The sequence below is a fragment of the Phallusia mammillata genome, chromosome 2 (assembly GCF_965637545.1).
Source record: "Phallusia mammillata chromosome 2, kaPhaMamm4.hap1.1, whole genome shotgun sequence".
Lineage (NCBI taxonomy): Eukaryota > Metazoa > Chordata > Ascidiacea > Phlebobranchia > Ascidiidae > Phallusia > Phallusia mammillata.
The window spans coordinates 4,749,068-4,769,964 of record NC_137253.1 but is presented as its reverse complement, the minus strand read 5'-3'; the positions used below and the strand labels follow the sequence as shown (position 1 = coordinate 4,769,964).

Below are 20,897 nucleotides of genomic sequence, written 5' to 3'. Positions count from 1 at the left end.
TTGTTGGTGTCATTAGCAGATTGAGTTTGACATTTTTTGGCAAAAAACAACTTGTTCCATTACGATTGTCGACGTCACAAGACGCATTGTCACCACAAAAGCGATTAATTGAGATTCAAGAGGCCGCTCTGTGACAGTCAGAAATAATTGTAATTGGCACGTTTGTATAGCGCAAAAAAAAATTCATTCCTTTGCGAAGTGACGGTGAAATTGGTTCCGTGTTTTGCATTTTTGTTGAGATATAAGCACTAAGCAGTGCTTACAAAGGGACTTTTCCGTGTTTGCAGATTATTTAAGCTTAGTCGGCAATGTGAATATTAACAGTACGATAGATACTTTGCGATGTTTGAACAGAACTATAGGCATTTGGAAAGGTTATATAGCAGTAACAGTTGGTTAGAAAAAATATACGGTTGGAAAAATGTAAATGTCATTGTCAAGAATTTGCCAAAAATCATTTGGCTTTTAAACATGGTAATAACTAGAGATGTACCGAATATTCGGTTTGCCGAATTTATTCGGCCGAATCGGTCACTTTTGCAAAGATTCGGTTTCGGCCGAATCGCAACCAATTATTCGGCCGAAACCGAATCTTTGCAAAATTTTTTACGAGCACCCATTTAAAGCGATAAACGTGTCCTTTCTTCTTTGTACCAACGAAAATCGCGTCAATCATTATATTTTTTAACATATCGACGCTTTTCCCACTGCAGACAAAAAATCAGTAATTCATTGTCGGGTTGGCAATCATGCTTGAGGCAATGTTAAACCCCATAGAACTAAAATAAGGACGAAACACAACCATTCTATAATAATAACCATGAAGAAAACTTGTGTTTTCATGTCAAACGCGTAGCGTACGACTTTGCGTGACGTCATAAAAGATTCGGTTGATCAAGCCGAATTTATTCGGCAAAACCGCCGAATATTCGGTTTCGGCCGAATCGAAATTTCGTCGATTCGGTACATCACTAGTAATAACGTCTTGATGATTGCATTTTTCTATTAACAATTATAGACAATGTTTTCATCTGTAAATCAGTCAACAAATATGTTTTGAAAATCGTTTAGGTTATGTTTCACCTTTGTTGGCATCTTTAATTTCTTATTCAAATAAAATTATGGGATACAATAGGATTTTTGATCAGAATTTTGCAATAATATGTGGCAATCTAAAGAGGCATAGTGTTTGTTAAATTTATTCCAGTGAAACGTTTACAATACAGTCAGGTATATCCTACATGTTGAAATAACATTTATCTCTCTTACAGACGTTAACAAAGTCATTTGTGCGTTGATTTAAAACAAAGGTAATGATAAAATCGGTGAAAAACTTTAGGCCAGTTGGTTGTGATTGCTTAAATGCAAACTGCAATGAAAACATAGCATCACAATATGCTGCCCACCAACATATCGGTAATGTGTACAGAAGTGCCAGGCCTGATAATATTACGAAGGAGGATTTGGAAAAGCTTCAAAATGAATTTGGAATCAGGTTCGAAAATTACGAGCAAGTCAAATTTATGCATATTAGCGTTTTTTTTGTTTCATATGTGGTAAAACAAAATAACGCCAAAATTAGTTACGTAAACAATATAGGACCACTTTAAAGGCCCCATTTTTTATTGAAAAGGCCATAGTCAGTAAAAAAAAATTACTCCAAATTTGCCATGGTTGTACACATAAGTGTGAATTCTCTTGTGGGAAAAATGTTTTGCTGAATATTTAAAATAAATATTTGATCATTTATGCCGTTTTTGATGTTAAAATGGTTACACATGCTTATGTAATTGCCAATAACCGAAGAATTGCACATTTCCAAACATTCGCTATTCCCTTGCAAATACATGAATGACAACTTAAATGTTATTTAGGTTCTGTAAATTTCATTCCACTTGAGTATAAACCACATAAGTGCTGCGCTGTGGGTCGTGTGGCCGTCAAACACCGTTAAATGACAGTTAAGCAATTCGTCTTGTTGTTTATGTTGCGTCGGGTAAACCCACGGAATATGCTGAAAGTTTTTGGGCCTGGAGTTATCAGTTATGTGACTAGCTGAATGTGAAGTATTTTGCCACATGTTTCAAAAAGTTCTTAACCAGTGATTCTTTAGCTTTTTTAACGAGCCTACTTTGACAGATGCGTTTTTGGAAAAGTGGTTTACTTGGCCTAAATATGCATTAATCGCGAAACGCTTTATTCCATATCACTAAGTCTTTTGCTGAAACGTTTGGGATACCACTATTTACGTATATTCGGTTACTACATTGCTTACAAGTCCGTGTATTATTAAGCAGATTTTGCTTGTAAACATAATGCATGGCAAAAGTGCATGTAGTGACCTTAATTTACAATACACCGAAAAGTATCGGCAGAACCACTTCGGTTAAAACAACCGAGCCTAAATTTTGTCATTGTTTTTTTTCTTCTGTAGAACGGTTGTTGATTTACGCAATTATGAAAGCGAATATTTACACGAGGACGGTATGAAGTTGTTAGACGGAACCGACAAAGGTACGATAAGTTATGATAATAATTGGTTCGCTCAGAAAATGTTTTAACAAATTCCTTTGCAGTTGTTGAAGTGGTTGACGTGCGTGAAATGGAAATGAAGTCAGCAAAAGACGTCATATGGAAACAAACAAGAAATAAAACGGCAACGGGAGAGATTCGTCACTTCATGGTGGAATGTTACGGACCAATGTTTCTGCGAAAGCTTTTGTTTTCCGACATGATCCCACGGTCCCGCGTAAGTTATGATTTAATTACACCTCTTACCATGTCAGAAAAATTTTCCTTTGTTTGAAAACCAATTTTCGTGTCAATTATCATGGCGTTCACGGGATTAACGATTTCCTTTGAATTGATTCGAAACGCACGTGAGAACACTTTTCGTGACCTTATAAGTCCGCTGGATTAAACTTAAGTTTGAGTGTTACTTAAAAATGTTGTTTTCGTTGAACAGAGATTTCGAATGTTTGTACTATGGATGATGTCGATTTTTGTCGGGACCAAATTGCTCGCGAGTTCCATTAAGAGATTAATGAGATCAGTGGGGCCTCTTAATCTTTACAAGGTTAGTAATAGTCCATAAGGCGATTTGGTTAAATTTGCACCAGAGCCCCGTTTGTAATTGTAAGTACAATGCCAAATTGTATTCACTGATTATCAAGATATTGGGAAGGAATATAGGATCAGAAAAATGTGTACTTGGTCATTTCAAATAGAACATTGACTATTAATATCCTGTGTCACAACAGTTCTAATGGATTAATAGCGTGCATATGAGTCTTAACAGTGGTGTAACTGTCGGTGCCTTACTTATCATGTAATGCAGGGGCGGGCAACTTCTCCAGTCGGCGGGCCTGATATGGGAAAATGAAGTGCTTGGCGGGCCGGATTTCTGAATCGATTCGCGTATTTATCCAGTGATTTAAAACGGAATTTTGACCTTCTAAACCAAATACAATCAAGAACGTCACAATTACAATACAGTCCAAACAATCTAACTGATATAACATAAAATTATTTACCACAACAAATTTAATGCATACACCACAGACTTAGATACTGCTGAAACACTAATTAGTAGGGCAAGTTTTTGCAACTTTTTTTAACAGCTTCCGGCAGCTTCCTAAATACTGAGAATTTATGTAGTATGGTGTTATGAGCTGTTTGCAGGAATTTTATGTTGCAACTTTTTTCTATTTTTCATGCAACTTTTATCAAGTGTTGCGCAAAATGTTAAGGAGTGATTTAAAAAACATGCTAAAAAACTACTTCCAGTATGGTTCTATTCTCTTTGATTTGCAAAAAAGTGTAATTTCGGCGGTCGTCCGTGAATTGGGAAAGTACCAAATTTGACAGCTCTGCAGGAGCTGACAGCGAAATGCTGTCATGTAGGTTTCAAACCTAAAGAACATGTATGCAAATGTGTACATGATCGATTGAATAGCGAAGAAAGAAACGTAACAAGCACACACCCTGCAAATCTTAAACTGTTGGGTAATACAACGGAACCTTTCGAGTATCTCATACCCTAACAATATTAAAAAACTTGTGCATTAATGCAACTTTTTACTGCAACTTTTGTTAAAATTAAGTGCAACTTTTTCACGATTTAAGTGCAACAAAAACTTGCCCTACTAATTAGGCAACACGTGTGGAAACAAAGGAAACCGTGAAAGCAGGCCCCACACAAGGTTGGCAGTTATGTCGTAACAATGGACGGAAGGTGCAATGGTAACAACTGCGGGAAAGTTTTTTTTGCTATTGGGGAGCGTTACTGTCCGTTACAACTATAATTTGACGTAGTAAGCAAGTAGTGGGGGTTGCAGCAGACTGTGGCCGCAGGCCACATTATCATGTAAGACCGGATTCTGTCTGCGGGCCGCTCAAAATCCCGTCGCGGGCCGGATCCGGCCCGCGGGCCGTATGTTGCCCGCCCCTGATGTAATGGATACGTTAGGGTTGTCAGACATTCGGAATTTCCCGTACGTGTCCCAAATTCGGGGGTAAAATCTGTGTCCGGAAAACCTTTTTTCAAAACACTTTAAATGTCCGGAATTTTACTAATTGAGTATCCGGAATTTTACTAATTGAATGTCCGGGACAACTAAATGCCTGGAATTTTTCTGTTTTGTAACTTATTATGACACAAAACAGCGCGTTTTGTCTCTATGATAGTCATGCTATTCTATCAAAAATAGCACTTTGGGGGTTGGTAACATGTAGCAACATGCTATATGACGCATTGTAAAGGAACTTTGGTGTCAATAGTTATTAAAACCGTCTGAAATTTAGCTCACGCAGATATGGTATCTCTATAATATACGTTGTTTTGGCATCAATTCAATCTATAATATTTGCTTACTTTTTTAAACAAGTTTAAAATCACCACTTTAGTGAAATCTCGAGCCTTCAACACATTTTAAACAGAGAAGGCTAAGTAAAAGTAAATGGCTTTACACGACCAATATAGTATAGACTGGGTAGCTAGATGGAATTTCTATCAAAATAAACTACTTTTTACACCTGGTGCTTTGTGGCGCCAAACAACCGTTGTGACAAATATTTAATTTACTTTTTTTACAGATGACTGTCGATTTCTGTGGTGTTTCGATTCGAACAAGTTTGCAATTACTCAACAAGAGCGAAAACCTTCCAGCTTTGATATGTTGTCATTCGGGAAGAGACAGAACAGGGATCGTTTCTGCACTTCTGCTTGAAATGTGTGGGGTTGACCGAAAAACTATTGCAGCGGATTACAGCAAAAACGAGGTAGCCTACTGTCAAATGTATATTAGACACACGCCTTCATTAGTATATGAGCATATATCTTGCAAGACATTTTTTTATGAAGCGACAATGAAGACACAAAAACAGCGATAACAAGATGGTGCGCCTGCAAACTCGCACCAACGGAGTGGTAAAACTTAGTTCATTGGTAAATTTGTCTTGCAAGATATGCCATTATTCTGATCAAGGTGTCTCGCATGGACGTCGAAACGTCGATTGTTTATGATAAAACTGCTAGAAGAGCAATACTCGTTTGTAGAGAAAAGGTCGTTCGCTCAATAGTACTTCCTATTTTGAATGTACATATGCAATCATTATGCTCTAACCCGTTTTAGAATTAGAGTTTTAGTGATATACTATTTTACTACATTGTTGTTTAAGTTATATTCGTAGAATTATGAATGAGTTTTTCGAGGAACTCCAATTTGCATGTCGGGTTTTCCCTTTACACATCTGTCTGTATGACTAGTTGTGAATTTTATCGTCGCAAATGAGTCAGTGAAGTCGTGAAAAAGTAATTAGACGCTTTATGACGTCACAATGCCATGAAAAATGCACATTAGCTGTGATTGGATAAAACGATGCGTTATCCGAAATCCGAAAATTTGCCAAAACGCCGTTTTCAATTTAAAATGCATTTGTAGACGCCCGAAAACGTCATTCTACAATTATTGGAATACGTCGATGAGAAACATGGCTCTACGCCTAAATACCTCGAAGCAATCGGTTTTTCTATTGAAGAACAAGAGCGTCTAAAACACCTGGTATTGGTCGAACACGACATTGTATGAGACACTTTCGCTATTTTGAACTATTCGTTTCAAAGTCGGTTGGACACCAAGGTGACTCAAACAATCTTGCATGAGGTGGGATTTGAACTAGAAACCTCAAGTTTTTCGGTCAAGTAAGAAACAAATACAAGCGAAATGCATGAACTGAACAAAAAGGGTACTTCACACCGAAACCTGCTTTCTTGTAATTTCCGTCACTCAGTACCATCGCTAAGATGACGTACTAGGAAAGAACCGAAAGGAAATGGGTTTGTTACACGGGTTATGTTCTGCAAGGACAATCAGGCATGCTACGAAACTATGTTCTGATAAAACAGCCCATAATGTGCATCCGGGTTTTACACTTTTAATGGTTTGAGGTTTTCAAAAGCAAACTCTCGGGGGCCTTTTAATTAAAAAGTTGTAACTGCCCTAATTGTTGCCTTTATTGACATTATGTTTTGCCAAAAAATAAAGCAAAACGTATATTTCGTTTGCGTTGGTGCGAGTTTGCAGCCGCGCGATCTTGTTATCGCTGTTTTTTTTGTGTGTGTTTTGCATTTTGTCGCTTTATAAGAATTTTGTCCTGCAAGGTATGTCATTATCCTGATGAAGGCGTCTTGTATAGGACGTCGAAACGTCGATTGTTTACAATAAAACTGCTGGTTGAGCAATACTTGGTTGTATATTTCGTTTATTTATGTTTCTGTTTTTTCAGGGGTGTTTAACATATTTTGTAAATTTGTAACTTTTGCGCTACTTTTTCGCCAAAGATTTAATAAAAATGAAAAAGGCATAATTTGCCGACTACTTGATTTAGTTAAGATACCTCCATGTCAGTTTGATGTTGATGGTATTCGCTTGCGATTGAGTTTGATGGTATTCGCTTGCGATTGAATATTAAATTGCTGTTTTGCAATATTTAAACGAAGTAGTTAACTTTATGACCTAGCCTCGCCCTAATGAGAAATAATCAAATATTAAAAGTAGCCTCTGCTTTGCGATTTGGCTACAAAAACTAAAACAACGAACTAAAAATACAACCACCCCTAATGAACAACTAATTTGCATTCAACAATTCATCAGATAGGAAATATAATATTTGGGCGTATTGGGATGCGAATGTAGATTAGGCGTTTGAAGCGAAACAAATTCTTGTCATTATTTTGGTCACGTTTGGAAATTTTTTAGACAATATACTCGTCAAAAATTTGGCTTCGTTTGCAGAATTTTTAGACATAATTTTATAGGAAATGACCCTTACCTGTGAATGTCAAAACCTTGCAAAATTCGTGATGTGGTAATGATATTGTTTCGCCACAATACTTTGTATTACATAACAATTAGATTAGAATGACAATTGTTTCATTTCGATGTGAACTTTTAATCTGGTAAACAACGATTTACTTGCCTTTTGCATTGTGTTGCATTTTACAGTAATATACTTTTATAGTTACAAGCATGGGCGCCGCCACGTAGGGGCAAGAGGGGGCACTTGCCCCCCCCCCTTGGAATTTCAGTGTACCTCAATTTAACATATTTTGCAGCAAACCTAATTAAAGTGGCAGCGTGGGGATTTGTTACATCGTTAAATGCTTTAACTTTTAGGCAACTCAATTGTGAAGTACACGATTTATGGCTTCATATGTAACAAATACTTGATGCGGTAAAGTATCAGCCAAAATTTGCCCCCTCTTGCAAAATATTCTGCCGGCGCCCATGGTTACAAGCGAGAGCTTATTGCATTTGTGAAACGCATAGCGTTGTATTGGGTCAAAAATGTACTAGTGCAACTACAAGAGATAGCACAATACAGCTTCATAAATAATCTAATACTTGCAAAAATGCAATGTAAAGACTCGAAATTTTGTTTATTTTGACCATGCCTTATAGGTCAGGAGTGCACAACCTGCGGACGCACTGCCACATGCGGTCGCGGAAATGCAATTATGCGGCCGTGAACATGTAAGTTATATTAAACTTCTTGTAGTGGCGGGCGTGAATTGATGAAAACTATTTTGCTAGACATTTAGCTTTGAAAAACTGGTTTAAATGGACTTTACTGGGATAGAAACATATAATATACCCATATATTATACTAATTGCCAAATCGTTCAGCTTTCTCAATGGATAAAGTAAAAATCGATCTGGACTTAGTATAGGTTGACCAAAAACAACTAAAATGAAAAACTATTCCTGTTCAAGAACTTTGCTGCGAACCAACAAAAATTTTTACAAGCTGGTTTGGGGACTTTTTTAAGCAATGATAAATTGGGCAATTACGTGTTGTGACAGAACAATGAGTAATATTGTGACGTGCCAGCTGGTGATTCAAGCGTGAAATGTCAAGTTGTAAGAGAAACAAGTTTTGTTACGTTCTGCCAAATGGTGCAGCACGTTTTGTCACAATTCGATTATTGCTGTGGGGCGGGGCAAATGGAGTCGTTACTAGCAGGGAACTTTGTTGTTGTCTTGTGTCACAATTTTACTCATAATTCCCCTTGGTTTATTACGCGACCTAATAACTTGGGGATAAGTATTCTATGTAACAATAATTTCGTGCGCAGAGTTAAAATTTCTCAAGCATTTTGAAAACAGCACTTGAAAAATCGTAGACAGACAAAAAGCAAGAACTAAATGCTGTTTTATGGGTAGCCAATTTCAGACTCTAATAAAAGTTAAGCTTTAACAGTATGTTTAAAAAATATCATAAACAGTTAAGCATGGGCTGAATTGCATTCAACGGTGCTCTTAAACTGCAAAAGCCCCACACCAGTCACAAGGGTACACGGTTACAAAGGGGTACTCAAAATTTTACCAAGAAAATGATTGTTCCGCCCATCGCAGGATAGCTAATTACTGAATGGTGCGAAAAGGAAATGACATAATTTTTATCGCACCATTTTGCCGTTTTATCCCAATAAGGGCTAACGGCCCGTAGATCATCTTTAAAAAATTCCTTTCAAGAAGTTTAATATGAGGTCAGTTCCTTACAGCAGTGGTCGGCAACCGCCGGTCCGCGGCCCGGTACCGGTCCGCGAGGAGTTCGTTACCGGTCCGTATAATTTTTCAGGTTAAATGCTATAAAACATTTTGCCCATGTATCCCGGGGATGATAAACTAATTTAAGCGTTTTCATTGCTAAATATTTGTAGTTTTTTTAAGACCGGTCCGCGATAAAATTTCACTTTCAAAAACGGTCCGCAGTGCAATAAAGGTTGCCGACCCCTGCCTTACAGCATTGGTCGGAAATCTTTTTTTCTGCGAACCGTTTTTGAAAGTGAAATTTTATCGCGGACCGGTCTTAAAAAAACTACAAATATTTAGCAATGAAAACACATAAATTAGTTTATCATTCCCGGGATATTTGCCCCCCCCCCCCCCCCAAAAAAAACAAACAAACAAACAAACAAACAAACAAACAATACGTTTGCCAAAGGAGCATTATTTAGTTTATATATTGTGTCAGGCAGCAACAGTGTGTCATAAACTGAAGAGAGCCGCTTTATCCAGGAATGCAAAAATAATAAACCAAGGAGAACGTTTTTAAAAATACCTATTAATATATTTTTGCACTCACGAGTTTCGACTGAAAATATCTCAAACAAAATAAAACGAATAAGCATTATGCGGTAAAGAAAAATGAAGAAAAAAGATGGTCTAAAATTCATCTATAGCCTAATGCTAATCTAAAGCGGGATAGGCGAATGGGAATTCTATGAAGTAATTAATACACAGTGGCTAAATTATGCGATGCTCTGGCGCCCCCTACGGTAAAATTACAGTGGCGAGATTGTACAGTGTGAAAAAGAGTCAGAAAATAGAAAATATAAATTTGAAAAGAAGGCACCAGGAGAAAACATCGACCCAAACCAATTGTCAGTGACAAAGCAATGCAACAGTGTATTTGAAATTAAGAAGTTTAACCGTGTATCACAAATAAACTGTGTGAAGAAGAATAGAAACACTAATAAAACAACCCTTAGCGCGTTAAGTTGTAGCAAGAAAACACAACCGTGCAACCAGAGATGATCAAAACTTTCTAGTAATCAATTTTCCAATTTTTGGACTACACGCGTCTCAAATTAAGACTTAATTGTCGCTCCGTCAAATATGACGTCACACATACATGACGTCGGCCCAACATTCTTGAAACAAGATGATTTTCTTTAATTTTATTCTTCTTGAAGTTAAGTGGCCTATTTTTTTACGACTTTAAAAACTGTACGTTAGAATAAGTTTATTGCTTTTGCGTCGTAACTTGAACTTTTGCTCATCAATATACCAGCACTTTTTGGTCGATTACCGAGTATTAAAAAAATGATACTCTATAGTACTGACTCGCCTGAAAATTACGGAGTGCCCGAATACTAACTTGGTTAACTGTGATTTCAGACTGTGAGTGATGCAATAATTTAGACACAAAATACAATAAAAAGTCAAAAACCTTCTGCAACAAAAAGTACGAATGTTGTGGACAAAAATATGGCTACAAATTTCTTCGAATTGATAACGCTTACCACAGTCTTTATCCAGCCCACCACTAAAAGCTGGACTTACAATTCCCAGCTTAGTGTGTGCAATATTCAATTTTGTGTGGCTTTGGTGATGCGATATAGAGATCATATATCCTCACACTGATTCATATTTAGTTTTCCATTCCAGATATTTGTGAGTAAGTTTGCCCGATGCCGGTTTTGTGTGATTTAATACATCTAATACGTCACTCGTTGTTATGGTTTCAAGGGCAAAGTCGGGCAATTGCTGTAAAAAACGAAACAGTTTTTGTTAATCTTTCCTTATTAGTCCTTTATTACAATATGCAAAATATAAAAAAATCTACAAAGATGTGTACATTGGCAACAAAAAACAGATAAATGTTCACATAATTTTTTGACATCGGTACCGAACCAGTAGTCATTAAAAGTGGCATCTTTAGTTGGCAGAAAGCACTAGGGATGGGCCGAGCCGAGTCAGAACCCGAGTACTCGGTACCGAGCATCGCTGTTTTTAATGCTCGGTGCTCGGCCGAGCAGTTGCATAAACTGATCCGAGCGTTAAATTTGCATATTCATACCCTGCTGACATACGTAACTAGTGTTCTGAAGGCATGTCTATGAACAAAAACGATACAATTTTTCAAATGTATCAGATGGTAAAAAAACGCGCACTTCATAGTCATGTACAGCTTAATAAAACACCGCCCGTGACGTAAGAGACCTAGTGGAGCTAAAACGTAGAAAGGGGATTTTTGTGACGTCATAATGCACCGAGCGTGCTCGGCCGAGCATCGAGCATTAAAATGAGATGCTCGGTGCTCGACCAAACAGAACATTTGCCGTTTTGGCACATCCCTAGAAAGTTTTTTTTGCTTTTAACAGTTAATTAGGAGAGTTTTTGCTTTTAACAGTTAATTAGGAAATGTTTTTTTCATACAGGCTTATAGAATAGTATGTTGAATCTGCAGATGTACAAGGGTTGGGAAAAGAACATATATTAGCTACTTCATTCTAAAGGTAAAACCGAAGTTCTTTTTGGATCTGTAAAATTTCAATCGTTTTCCCGTTCTCTATGAAAAGTTTTTTAAAAAGACAGTAATAAAAAAAATTTATACCTCTCCATCTTTGTGTTCTTCGAGAGCATGAAATATTTTACGAACAACTCTCATAGCTGATTCCTTGCATACAAGTTTTAAGTCAGAACCAGAATATCCTTCAGTATTCTGAAAAATCGAAACCTATATGTGACATTCTACTACAAGCCTTATTATTTTCCACAACATATAAAGTGACTAGCCTAGAAAATCCCAATGTCAAGCATAAGAGGCAAGACATGATTTAACTACATGTAAATTTACCAAATTCATCTGCATTAATATGAAGCATCGAGCCAATAGTTGAGACAGTGAACACTGTTACAACCTATAAGGTATCATCAGTGCAGCTGGTGCGAGAGTTTGGCCATATACGGCACTCTTATCAAACAGGTTGATGGAGCATTGTATTGAAGCTTACTGCTCCCAACAAAACTAGAGTTTCGGCCACCTTAGCTCGTACTGCCGATCTCTCGTCACCAGGTGTACTAATGGGAGCCAATAAGTCGAAATAGAGTGCACTGTCTGCAGCTTATTACCGAATTACATTTGGAAATCACTGGGAAAGCCCTATATTCTACATCAAAATAGGTTGTATGAAAGATACAAATATACTTTGTGGTAAACACATCTTTACCTCTGCGAGTTTAGTGTAATCCAGCCTTGTATTAATGACAAGTCCACCTTCCTTGTTACATGGGGGAAGAAACCTGAAAAATAATGTAAGATGCTAGTACTTGTGACCAGGTTTTTTTTAAGGATTGGTTTGGGTGACCGCTAAGTAGTTTAAGAGACCGCAAGTGTTTCATTTACATACCAAAAAATAGCCATATTTGCAAAAAATAGCCATAAGTCCAAATTTTGGGAAACCGCTGGAGAAATTTGGGCGACTGTTTCGGTCCCCCAAAACACCTTAAAAAAACACTGCTTGTGACATTATCTGAGACTTGTAAAATAAAGTTAGAAAATTGTTTATTAAACAACAAAAATGCTATTTTGTGTGTACGTTGATTTAAGAATTAACATTCTGTAATTAATGACAGAAAAACCTTGTCCAAAATCCTTTAAGATGTGCATAGTAGTTTGGTAACAGGTAAACAAATTTACCTCCTGAACATTGACTCTCTGGCATCTTCTTTAGGCAAATCGACAATAATTCGTTTTTCCAATCTCCTTAACATAGCATGATCCAATTCCCTGCCGAAACAAAATCAAGTTAAAAAATCAATGAAAAATCACAAACCAGTATAGAATTTTGTGTAAAAATTTACAACCACACTATAATAAATGCTAATAATTATCCTTGCAAGAAGGTCTGTTAACAACACTAAAAAGTTCATCCAGTCATGTCTTTTTACGTCTCATTGAACGAAAAAAGTAAAAAGTTTGGACCACCGGCCATAGAAACAGGATAAATGTTATGCTATTACTAGGGATGCGCCGAACCGAGCCAGAACCCGAGTACTCGGTACCGAGCATCGCTGTTTTTAATGCTCGGTGCTCGGCCGAGCAGTTGCACAAACTGACCCGAGCATTAAATTTGCATATTTATGCCCTGTTTAAGTCTTAAGAGAACTTGTAGAGCTAAAACGTAGAAAGAGATTTTTGGTGACGTCATAATGCACCGAGCGTGCTCGGCCGAGCATCGAGCATTAACGTGAGATGCTCGTTGCTCGACCAAACAGAACATTTGCAGTTTTGGCACATCCCTAGCTATTACCATGGTAAGTTAGAAGCAGCAAGGACAAATACAAGGTCATCTGATCGAGAGAGTCCGTCCATTTGAACAAGCAGTTCAGTTTTCATTCTTCTACTTCCTTCATGTTCTCCTCTGCACAACAAATCAAAATCATAACATAAGCTAATGGTTTTGTTACTTGCAGAGTGACTAGTGATGTCCACAAGGGTAAAATTTATACTTCGTTTTGAAAACTTGTTGATTAATCATTAGGGATAGGCCGACCCGAGTACTCGATACCGAGCATCGCTGCTTTTGATTCTTGGTGCTCGACAAACAGTTGCAAAAACTTACCCAAGCATTAAATTTGTGTATTCATGGACTGCTAATATACAAAACTATTGTTCGAAAGGGTGTGTTAGAGGGTAGAAAAACATGTTCTTCTGGGGCCTGTACAACTTAATACACTGTTGTAATGAAAGAACCTTGGAAAGCTACAAAACTAGTGTGAAATTGGAAATGTTTGTGACATCACAATGTAGCGTGCTTGGCCGAGCACCAAGCATTAACGTGAGATGCTGGGTGCTCGGCTTGACAGAACATTTGCAGTTTTGACCCATCGGTACTAATTATGATGTAAAAGCACTGTTGTTTCATCATTGTTGTTAATAAACTAATGTATGTATTATTACAAACACCATAGTTACCCTGGTCCTGAACCTCTCTGGCTCATAACTGATTCTAATTCGTCTAGAAATATTGTGGAAGGGGCATGAAATCGGGCAAGCTCAAACAAAACTCGAACCTGCAACAAAAAGGTAAATGTTATGTTGTAAACTAAATACTGGAAAGCATTGTAACCACAAACAACTACATGACTACTGTTGCTAAGCTACTAACTTTTGTGTGCAAATATAAAATAATCAAATCAGACAAATAATTCCTAAAACGTACAGTATAACAAAAAACAATAAAATATTTTCAACTGAAATTTGTAAAAGATTTCCTGAGTCAACTTTTTTACTTGTACCACTTTACTTTTATTCCACAAATGCTCGAAAAAATGTCCAGATATCCCAGGTAAAGTATATAAATGCAGGTCTAGCTGTTCCTAGAAGCTGTTTAAACACATTACTAATCTGCCTATTACCGCCAAATTCAATTACAAGCATCCATAAGTTATCAACAAAATAAATAGACCAGGAGTAAAGATATTTTTCATGCACTTACCAGTTTTTCGGAGTCTCCCCTCCATTTGCTGACGATAGTTGAAGCAGAAATATTAAAAAATGTTGTGTTGCATTCTGTCGCTACAGCTTTTGCCAACATTGTCTTTCCTGTGCCCGGTGGACCGTAAAGAAGAATTCCTTTCCACGGCGACAAAATGCCGGTAAAAAGTTGGGGGTACTGTGACAAAACAAAGAAAGATTGAGACATAGGTTACAAACCATTTCTTAATAGAAGTGTCAGAAAATTGCAAACTTTAAAACAAAGGTTGTTAATCTTAAAAGTTTATCATGTACAGCTTTATAATTCCCCGCAAGGGATCCATTCACATGATAGTAATTTCTGGGTGTTTAATACATTTTGAATCATTTAAATTTGATGAATTCCTTTTTGTACAGTGGTATGGTAGGGCCATTCATTTAAACTAGTTAAATGTTTGATAAATATGGAAAATATTATATATTTTAGTCATAGACTACCATCCTTGTGGTACTTTGTATAATCTGTGAATGTGTTGTACGGTCTTGTCTGTCATTATACAAAATGTTGGCACTTTTAAATCCCTTTAAAACACTTTAGTATTTACAAAACATACCACAGTCATGTTAACATGGTTATCCATAGAAACTTAATGGTTGTGAGTTTTTGAAAGCGTGGTTCAGTGTTTATGCTTGCTTAAGTGAAGACGGCAATTTCATGTTAGGTAAGTTATCGTTTGGGTACTGTAAAAACATGCGCAAGCGTCTGATTGTTGTTGTTTTAAACAGCGAGACAAGGATAATATGTCGAACAAGGACAATTAAATGTCACATTGAAAGGGTTTGTTGGAATGCTAGATGGACTTTTCAAGAGAGGTGAATTTGTATCGAATTTCCAAATCAGATATAAGAGTTTTATATTGGCCACTGTAGGAGGTCATATTATGTGTGAAAAAGATTTTAATTGAATAGTTATAGGTCACATAATTCTAATTGCACCTCTTAAAAATTACTTTTGCTATGAGTTTGACTTTTCCTAGTATTACTACATGTGTATTAATTATAATTGTACAGACATTAACTTATTCTAAAGTGACATTAATTCCGGCACAAAAAATTAAACTAATTTAACACATTTGATTTTTTAAATTAAAAATAGTATTTGACCGGTTAAATAAAGTGCTGTCAATTGACCGGTCAATTGACCGGCTTGCCAACCCTACTAATTCTGTTAGATTTAACATTGGCATAATTTTTTTGACTATAAAATTGGATACAAATGGTATAATTCATCAAGCGTACAACTTATCCTATATTGACACATGGTACATAAAATCTCCATTGGTCCATAAATCTACAAACACTTTAAAAACTTTTACCCCATGTGTAGGCCATAAAATGTTTCATTAGCTGAAGTTGTCATAGGCTAAGTCAATATTCTAGCCTAAAGCAAGTTACACAAAATTCTAAAGTTATGTTCAAGTTGTTACATGTAATATGGTAACTTACTTTTATCGGGTAAACAACAGCTTCCTTCACAAGACACTTTGCATGGTCGAGCCCAACGATATCGCTCCATTTAACATTCGGGTCTTGTAGATAAATATCCCGACTGATAACGGTTGCTAGTTCCCTCATTTCATGGTTGAAACCAACAAATCCCCCTGGAAAAAGAAACATATAGTTACGATATAAAACATTTTCAACTATCTGTTTTTTAATACAGTCTGTAATGTTACTTCTATTTGGTTGAACAGTTTTACAAAGATAGGTGTTCTGAGAACAAGGAAAAGGTACTCCCAACAAACTAAAGTGCTATAAGGTGGCTACATTAGCTCATACAGTCTCTTGTCACGAGTTGCTCTGATGAGACCTTATGGGTCGAAACAGTGTACATTTTTTTGAATCAACAAGTATTGGGTCAATGCTTTTACAATGGAAAAGATGTGTGTTAAAAAGTAAGTAACTGGCTCTTTTTTCAGTTTTCAGTGATAAACTGACTCAAATTTTACCCATCTGTTTTAAGGTGAAGACCTATATCACCATTAAAAAGAACCTGTAATGCCTGTTTTACAATAAGTTAAAATAAAAGCAAAGCAAACCAGCATTACCTAGCGGCTTCACCAGTCTTGGTTCACTGCTGCTGTGCATGGGAATATCATTTGATGCACCACGAATTGCATCTCGCAACATGGAACCGACATCGACTATTTCCTGCACATCATGCACAAATGATTTATGTCAAGCCAAAAATTGCATAATTGGGATATAAATGAATGTGCACAGGACATAAAACTTTAAAACCCATTACTGCTATGTAGGGATGTGCCAAAACTGCAAATGTTCTGCTTGACCGAGCACCTCATGTTCATACTTTGTGCTCGGCCGAGTATGCTCAGTGCATTGTGATGTCATAAACATTCCTAATCCTATGCTAGTTTTATAGCTTTCCAAAGTCCCTTGCAGCGGTAAGTAGTACAGACCTCAGAGATATGCATTATTCCAACATCTGACCCATTTAGTAAAACGGTGAAGTTTCATTTCAGGGCGTAAATATGCAAATTTAACGCTCAGGTCAGTTTGTGCAACTGCTTCGCTGAGCACCGAGCATTAAAAAGAGTGATGCTAGGTACTGCATACTCGGGTTCCGACTTGGCCCATCCCTACTGCTAAGGATAACATGTTAAATTGTGGCAGTTATCTTATGGCACAATTTGTGTTTAGCATTGGTTTATATTTATTTTTGTACCTTTCTGCATTTTTCATTCTTTTTTTCTTCTCTTATTCCAACTGATGACACAGTTAATCCCAGATCAGAAGCTTTTACTGAAACACTGTCAGGGGCAGAAGATTCACTTATCGTGCTGTTCTGCCGACTGTAATCTGAACAAAAACATGTTTTGGTTAAACCTACATACCATGTGGGCATATTTTATGGTAGTACACAGTCGATTTGTTTGTTTACAACCAGCTGTTTATTGCTACCAAATCAGAAACTGTAGCTGATCATTAGTTATGAAAATAATTCATTGTACATTCCATATGGAATATATACATAATGTTCAGTTGAGGTCCTAAAGCAACCCCTGATTTGAAAGCATGTAAAAAATTAAACTAGCAAATCATACCAATGTAGGTTCAATAAGACTTGCTTTTAACATAGACAAACAAATGCATTTAATTTAAATCTTGGGACTGGTGTAAACACACTTCAGTATGAAAGTATATGTGTTAGTCTGCTATTGCAACAAAAGTTCTGTCCAACAAAGCTAATAAACATTTGAATGGCATGCTTGTGTAGAAATAAATTGTCACCTGTCGTGGTTCTTGAAGTTACATTTTTCTTTTTTGAATCACCTCCCGATCCAGGTCTTCTTCCCCTTCCTGCAGGAGCACTTTGGTTTCCATTAGAAATTCGTGGAAGTGATGTTGTGTCATTAGTTGGGTTGCTCGCAAGTCTGTAGAAAATCAATAAAAGTGTCAAACAATGGAGGAATGTGTTACATTGAATTTAAATTGCTAACCTATTTCCTATGTTTGGATAAATGTGTAAACTGGTTTGATATTGGAACTTGTGTGACAAGTATTGCCTTTCAAATAGCCTCCAGTTGATAAAATGGCACTTATTTAGGTATAATTTTAATATTTTCTGACAATACTTACGTACAACTGATTGAAAACACCAGAACTAAAACAACATTTATACACCTCACACTAGTTGCAGTACATTTTTAAACTTAAAAACTACTTGATTATAAATTTTTTTATAAAAAACAACAAAACAGTTTGGTAAGAAAGATTTCTAGTATTCCATTTAAAAAACAAAAAAAACAAAAAACGATCGATTAATTCACCTTCTTGTTCTGTTAATTCTTGATTTATTTGTATCGGCGCTGGTTGTTAGTTTTCTTGTTATCTTTGGATTCTTTTGAAACTTGATGTAATAATACGACTCATATTCTTGTAGTATGTTGTCCAAATCAATATTGTCACAAACCTGTAACAAAGTGAAAAATATTTTTTAATTGTCAAGCCAATATGACCATGTCTTGTCACCAGCTGCACTGATGAGATATTATAGGTGAAAACAGTGTGGAATGTCGGCAACTTACTTATCATTTATGCTTTTACATAAACTATTTTACTTTAAGAATAAAAGCTATAAAAATGCGTTTCTAAAACTCACAACCTTTTAAAGTCGGTAACATTTACTCACACATAAAGATCTTAAACGCATACACACTAATTTAGACCACCATATCTCTACATACCTGCCATCTGTTCAAACTAATGTTTCCTTCTTTTTCAAGTGATGCAGCTGTTTCTAGGTAACCATTATCAGTGAGGTGAGACAAAATGAGAATAAGAAGATTCCGTTTTCTTGATTCTTGTCGTTGATCTTCCTAATAGAATAGAAAATAATATTTGTAAACCAAACAACAAGAGAACTGAAAGCGACTATACTGAGCAATATCAGACCCTCCAACAGACAGCATGGTGATCACTGTTTACGACTATAAATAACTGTGATAATGAAAAATATTTTCCAAGTAACAGACCCAGAAATCATCGACTGCTTCTGTTACTCGAAAAGCATTTTCTATTCTCAGTCAACAAGGAAAGAGTAATAGTTAATGCAACGAGATGTGTGATACAAAGTCCAGAAGAGGTGGCATTGTTTATGTAAGAGTCATATTTTTTGATAAGATTTTTCAATTGACTAAAATGAAAAAGTTTTAGACAAATTGGTAGCATAGATGGTACAAAAATGGATGACATAGCAAGCATACTGTTGCCATACAAAAATGTTTGTGCGCTGTTATTTAGGAAAGACATAAAAATGCAAAAAAAATTGCATTTAATTTTCCCATTTTTTATATATGTTAACAATCAACAACCAACAGTTTTATTAAACAATACATACCGATTCCCTGACGCTGTTGGCTGTTTTAATTGATTGATAACTTAATTCCAAGGCCATACTTTTGTTTCAATTGTAATTTCCAACACAAAATAAAAATTAAATGAAACAAACTTAACGAAAACCTTCGACTTCTGTAGTCAGGGAAGCTGCGTCTTTAATCCGGAGCGACACAGACCAAAATTTGTTTGCATTAACATTTCTATAAAGTTTGAATTTTGTTAACACCACATATTTTTTAACCGATTTTTCTAAGGTTATAAGCAAAAAATTAATTCAATTAAAGCCAATTACGATTACAGGCTTAGCTAAGATGAATTTTGTTGTACAAAATACGTTTTTAGGGGGATTTTATTTTAGTTTGTTTTCTCAGCCATGTGCCACAATATAATACATTTTGACAGATTTATTAGCGTTTAAGCCAACTTAAAACCTTTACACACTAACCAATAGATATATTCACCGCTAATTAATGAATTCTTTGATCAGCTGGTGGCGACAAAGAGCAAACATTAGGTAAAAGCTTAACAAATAATCATCCCACACCACTGCATACAGTACGTTTTGCAACGTAGCATTTTATCAAGTGGTTTATCAAGTTTACAAGCTCAAGTATCATCTTCTCCAGTAATGCTCGAAATTACGACGTTAAACCTCCTGACAGTTCAGCAATCTCAGCACGAGCCCGATTTGCGACAAATCCCAAAATGACAATGTTCCTCAGATGTTGCGGTCTTATTGACGTCATCAGCGGTAATCCGCTTATATGATTTTTGTGGGAGACGGTATCCAGACACTGTTGGCTGTCTAAATGAGATTTGCGTTTGGGTGTGGTTTTGTTCGGATAAAACCATCAACTTGCAGTCTGTCATATAGCAAAGGTTATACCGCGTTTTAAATCAAACAAAATAAATCTTAAGATAAAAGAAACATATAAAACGGGTAATGTAGTACACAAAATGTAATCCTTTATGTTTACAACTTAAATGTTGTATGAAGCTTAAAGATGAGTTTGTGAACTTTTTGAATGGCTGAAAGAACAAAAGTGCAAATTGAAAGGCTTTGACCAACAAATACATTGCGTGCAAAACTACAATTTCCCAAATCTTACCGATAATCCCCATACCTCGAAGTGTGTACAAGACCTTCCTACAGTTTTCACAAATTCACCAAGGCTAAACACAAAGCAATTCATCGTTTAATTAACCAATGTCTCTTCACACGGCTTTTGAGGAAACAAAAACACAATCTCATGACTTTCAAATCTCAGCTTCAAAAGACCCTAAATCCCACCGACAAATTTACCAGACCACTGCAATGCAAACTTGGTTGAGATCAAGGTGTATTTACGCCCTGGGATATTGATGCAAAATCCTTGTAGATGCCAAACCCAGTGGCAAACCCATCTGGCGGTTTTCAATGTTGCTGTTTG

General features: G+C 36.3%; 2 protein-coding genes across 2 annotated transcripts; one reads left to right on the top strand and one right to left on the bottom strand.

The window, feature by feature from the left end:
* The first annotated feature begins 1,276 nt into the window (after positions 1-1,276).
* On the top strand, positions 1,277-6,857 carry LOC145214144 (uncharacterized). Its single transcript, XM_080082609.1, has 6 exons — positions 1,277-1,495; positions 2,435-2,514; positions 2,577-2,749; positions 2,966-3,076; positions 5,095-5,280; positions 5,943-6,857. The coding sequence occupies exons 1-6, from the start codon at positions 1,314-1,316 to the stop codon at positions 6,087-6,089; spliced, it is 879 nt and encodes a 292-aa protein (XP_079938735.1). The 5' UTR covers positions 1,277-1,313; the 3' UTR covers positions 6,090-6,857.
* A 2,636-nt stretch (positions 6,858-9,493) lies between these two features.
* Positions 9,494-19,655, bottom strand: LOC145214200 (katanin p60 ATPase-containing subunit A-like 2). The gene is made up of 14 exons (XM_080082686.1): positions 19,469-19,655; positions 18,816-18,947; positions 18,399-18,541; positions 17,860-18,002; positions 17,294-17,427; positions 16,656-16,758; positions 16,054-16,208; positions 14,570-14,746; positions 14,047-14,144; positions 13,382-13,492; positions 12,769-12,858; positions 12,299-12,371; positions 11,683-11,790; positions 9,494-10,832 (listed from the first exon to the last, which is right to left on the bottom strand). Exons 1-14 carry the CDS (start codon positions 19,523-19,525, stop codon positions 10,701-10,703), a joined length of 1,656 nt encoding a protein of 551 aa, XP_079938812.1. The 5' UTR covers positions 19,526-19,655; the 3' UTR covers positions 9,494-10,700.
* Positions 19,656-20,897: the final 1,242 nt, after the last annotated feature.

Coding starts and splice junctions, on each gene's coding strand:
- LOC145214144 (XM_080082609.1), top strand. CDS start 1,314: ATGATAAAATCGGTGAAAAACTTTAGGCCAGTTGGTTGTGATTGCTTA. Junction 2,750..2,965: donor ACATGATCCCACGGTCCCGC/GTAAGTTATGAT, acceptor TTCGTTGAACAG/AGATTTCGAATGTTTGTACT. Junction 5,281..5,942: donor CGGATTACAGCAAAAACGAG/GTAGCCTACTGT, acceptor ATGCATTTGTAG/ACGCCCGAAAACGTCATTCT.
- LOC145214200 (XM_080082686.1), bottom strand. CDS start 19,525: ATGGCCTTGGAATTAAGTTATCAATCAATTAAAACAGCCAACAGCGTC. Junction 16,759..17,293: donor AGAATGAAAAATGCAGAAAG/GTACAAAAATAA, acceptor CATGATGTGCAG/GAAATAGTCGATGTCGGTTC. Junction 11,791..12,298: donor ATTACACTAAACTCGCAGAG/GTAAAGATGTGT, acceptor TCGATTTTTCAG/AATACTGAAGGATATTCTGG.